Source organism: Trichinella spiralis, assembly GCF_000181795.1.
Source record: "Trichinella spiralis strain ISS 195 chromosome Unknown Scfld6, whole genome shotgun sequence".
NCBI classification, from domain to species: Eukaryota; Metazoa; Nematoda; class Enoplea; order Trichinellida; family Trichinellidae; genus Trichinella; species Trichinella spiralis.
Genome location: NW_003526945.1, coordinates 248,982 through 252,455, shown reverse-complemented (window position 1 = coordinate 252,455; position 3,474 = coordinate 248,982). Strand labels below are relative to the sequence as shown.

General features: G+C 32.7%; 2 protein-coding genes across 2 annotated transcripts; both read right to left on the bottom strand.

Moving 5' to 3' along the window:
* Nucleotides 1–616: 616 nt before the first annotated feature.
* Tsp_10060 (Rad21 / Rec8 like protein) lies at nucleotides 617–1,799 on the bottom strand. Its single transcript, XM_003373166.1, has 4 exons — nucleotides 1,736–1,799; nucleotides 1,180–1,360; nucleotides 1,092–1,115; nucleotides 617–665 (listed from the first exon to the last, which is right to left on the bottom strand). The coding sequence occupies exons 1-4, from the start codon at nucleotides 1,797–1,799 to the stop codon at nucleotides 617–619; spliced, it is 318 nt and encodes a 105-aa protein (XP_003373214.1).
* A 210-nt stretch (nucleotides 1,800–2,009) lies between these two features.
* Nucleotides 2,010–3,359, bottom strand: Tsp_10059 (hypothetical protein). Its single transcript, XM_003373165.1, has 3 exons — nucleotides 3,246–3,359; nucleotides 3,073–3,178; nucleotides 2,010–2,137 (listed from the first exon to the last, which is right to left on the bottom strand). Exons 1-3 carry the CDS (start codon nucleotides 3,357–3,359, stop codon nucleotides 2,010–2,012), a joined length of 348 nt encoding a protein of 115 aa, XP_003373213.1.
* Between the last annotated feature and the right edge of the window lie 115 nt (nucleotides 3,360–3,474).

Sequence of the window (3,474 nt, the reverse complement as noted above, 5' to 3'; positions counted from 1 at the left end):
GAGGATTGATTAGTGGAGTAATCTTTAATATGATAACAATGCCAATCCGTTTCTTGTTTTATTAGTCCATCGTTAGTAATTAAATGACTATGTTCATTTGAAGATCAATGATTCGCTACAATCGTGTGGCATGGAATTGATAGAACAATTTGATAGTAGCCTCAGGAGAATTTACATAAAGTTCATTAGTTTGATTATCATGTGGATCGTATTCTCGTTTCGTTGAACAAATAATATACAGGGGGCGCATGAGATCGAAGCAAAGCAATTGCAAGTGCACTCAATTTTCATTCCAACTAGACAACGCCCATGTTTGATAAGATAAGATTCTTCTATATCTAATAACACACCTTACTCAGTAGTTGAAACAAAAATAGATGGAGCAAACATCATTCTAGGCTTCTGTTAGTCAACAAAGCCAATTTAACCGGTGCACTGCTAATACAAAGTTAATTTTCAAATGGCCCAATTGGCGTAAAAGACAGACACTGCGCACGTAGCCGTAAACGCCGGCTTATGTAAGTTGGATATGCTATTCAAATATGAATTACAACATAATGTCAACAAAAAATAAACGATGATTGAGCACACTGGTTGCGCTCTATGCCAAGCGTAATTAACTATGTAAAAATTTTGATTTATCTTGTGTCTTCATGGTGTAAAATCTAGAAAACAATATAAACTGAAAATAAAATTAAATTGAAAACGATGTGCGTATGAAAACACTATTTTTCTGAACTGCATAACATATAACACTATCCGCTTTGTTATATTCGACCTGTTTAGTGTTCAGATAAAGTTGTGTAAATTCAAAATTCTATCGTCTTCTTCATTTGAATCTAGATGATAACACTAAATAACAAAATGACATATGGATTTGTTCAAATCTTTCAACGTTGATCTGAATGTAATTGAGAATTCTGATTTAAAAGTATTTATTTCAAGTTTTACACGCGGTCAAATTGATAGTTTTTTAAATACTTAAACATACATGCATGCATAGCAAAACATCAGCAAAAAAAGATTCAGTATTGAAGTATTTCAGTATTCACCTGAATGAAGCATCGCTCATTTACAATTTAGTTACTCACCGCCATCGTTTATCGAACAGCACTCTGATAAAATAAGAACTATTGAAACTACCTATGCTTTTCTCTCATTCATGTATTACTCATTAACCTTATTATCATTAATTTGGCAATTTCAATAATGTATATTACTGTATTTTCAATTATTAATTCACATTTAGTGATTTTAGTTTCGATTTTCATATTAAAAGATGCATTTTCATGTCCGCATATTATCTCCCATATTTTTTTAATACATTGTGTTCTGTGCTCATGCAAGATAAAACCGTCGGCTGCAATTACGTCATTAATGTGAAATAAGAGTTGTGAAACATTGAAGATGTTGTGCAGCCTAGTCGGCTATCATCAGCTACATTAATACCTGCAGATTTTCATACTTCAGATCTGCAGATTTTCATACTGCTGATATTACTTGATTAATGATGCATGCATTCCACATACATTTGAATGCCGATTGTTATTTTTGCCTTTTGTTCTTGTGTTAGTAAAGCCAAAAGTCTAATGCTTTTCTGTCAAGATTCATATTCCCGCGTCAACCCAACAAAAAGCTGAACTTGATGAACAGATTCAATTTTCCAGAAGCCGCCACAAATGCACTTCCTTTAAACGGCTTCCCTATCTTGTATCTATTTTTCCAAAAAATATACCTACTTTCCCATGCGAAAATTTCAGTGTCAACGCGTTAATGGCTGTCATTATGACGCGGTCCATTTCTCTTGCTTGCCTGTTTCATTCCCATGTAAATCTTACACTAACACTAAAAGCCTCTTCTCCACCTTCCTTACCTCCATTTAAGCTGTTAAATCCGTCATCCATCCACCACCCCTACTGTCATCTCACACACAGGGTCAGACAGTCGATTTTTTATAATATTGCTGGAGGAAATGTCGCTCTCAGCAGCTTCCTTTGATTTCCTGATTTTTACGTCAATGCCATTCTCATAAAGATCTGAAGGTGCTTGAAATGGTACGTATTTTCTGATATTGAGGATGATGTATGATAGAATGTCTTAATTCGTTTTGTGAAACCTGTGTCTCCCGAACCACACTCTGCAAACAGAAATTTAATTATGGGATAGAAGTGAAACGGAAAGTGTATAATTAGAGATTCGCAATAACAATTTAATAGCAGCAGTAATGAATTTCATGTCTGGGTGCCTATATATTATAATAATTATGTAAATCACCACTTCATCATTGTTACTTGGCAAAAATGAATTCAAATAGATACACATGCGGGATATATAATGAGGTGAGGCAATTACAAAGATGGTAAATTGGATTGGAAGCAATGAAATGCTTAATTTTAGGAAAGCAAGCACATACAATGCTTTCGAACGAGAGAATTCAAAGTTAGAATATCTAAAATTCTATTTTTCATCAATAAAAAATGATAAAAAGAAAAAAAGAATCCAAATTTTGAAAAAACATTTTTCGCTGATTTTCGGAAAACAACCAAGTCTTTAGTGAATGAAATTTTGCAATTTACAAGAAATCTAAAATTCAGGCAATTGATTAACATTTACTGAAAACTACTATTTATCAACTTCAAATGCAACTGGAATCCTGGGGATTCCGTATTTCTAGAGAAAAACGCAAAAAATTAAAACTTGCATAGTATATAAAAGACGTCGAAACAGTAAAGAATGAAAAAAAGGTTTACAAAATAAAAAATGGTACGGTTTCATTAATTTTTTGAACGCAACCATCAATTTTTTTACCCAAAAAAATAAATGTGTTTTTACAAGAATTGTTCTTGATTTTCATTAATGTTACAAAAACTTTCAAATTTATAAACCGCTGTTGACAGAAATTTTTAATTGATTCCAAATTAGGTATAAGCACTATCCAAAATTGGCAGATTAGAATGTTATTTTCGTGCAATATGCCAGTCTTTTTTTTTAAAAATTCCAAATCCTCAAACCGGAAATTTTATGAAATTTCTCAAAAAATCATCGATTGCGGGTTATTCCCAATTTACATACCTTCAACTGGCACAAAACAGCTTGCTCTTAACCCAGAACTATTTTGCAATACGCCGTAGTTTCTGATATGCTCATAATAATTTCTACTGTACATATTGGTTGATTTCTCTAAAGATTCGAATAAATACCATGCATGATTTCAATAATTTGACATAAATTTTGAATATACTTACTTTCATAGCCATTGTAATGAATTTCAACTCTGCGCGACCACATATTATACTGATTATGCAAATCGATATTGCGTCGATGTTAGTAAACAAAAGTAAGTTCATATAGCCACTCATGTTGGATATATGAGGAGATTAGTCAATGACTATATGGTAAACTGGTAGTGGATGCCTGAATGCTTACTTTTTGTCAAGGTACGCACTTGCACACCTTTCATTTTGTATGGAGCAA

Bases quoted from the DNA above. Each gene is read 5' to 3' on its own strand.
- Tsp_10060 (XM_003373166.1), bottom strand. From the start codon at position 1,799: ATGGACCGCGTCATAATGACAGCCATTAACGCGTTGACACTGAAATTT. The intron at 1,361-1,735 runs GTATATTTTTTG...ACGTAATTGCAG, and splicing joins ATTTTCGCATGGGAAAGTAG to CCGACGGTTTTATCTTGCAT. The intron at 666-1,091 runs GTGAGTAACTAA...ATTGTTTTCTAG, and splicing joins CTGTTCGATAAACGATGGCG to ATTTTACACCATGAAGACAC.
- Tsp_10059 (XM_003373165.1), bottom strand. From the start codon at position 3,359: ATGAGTGGCTATATGAACTTACTTTTGTTTACTAACATCGACGCAATA. The intron at 3,179-3,245 runs GTAAGTATATTC...GAATCTTTAGAG, and splicing joins TCATTACAATGGCTATGAAA to AAATCAACCAATATGTACAG. The intron at 2,138-3,072 runs GTATGTAAATTG...TTCTGTTTGCAG, and splicing joins CTGTTTTGTGCCAGTTGAAG to AGTGTGGTTCGGGAGACACA.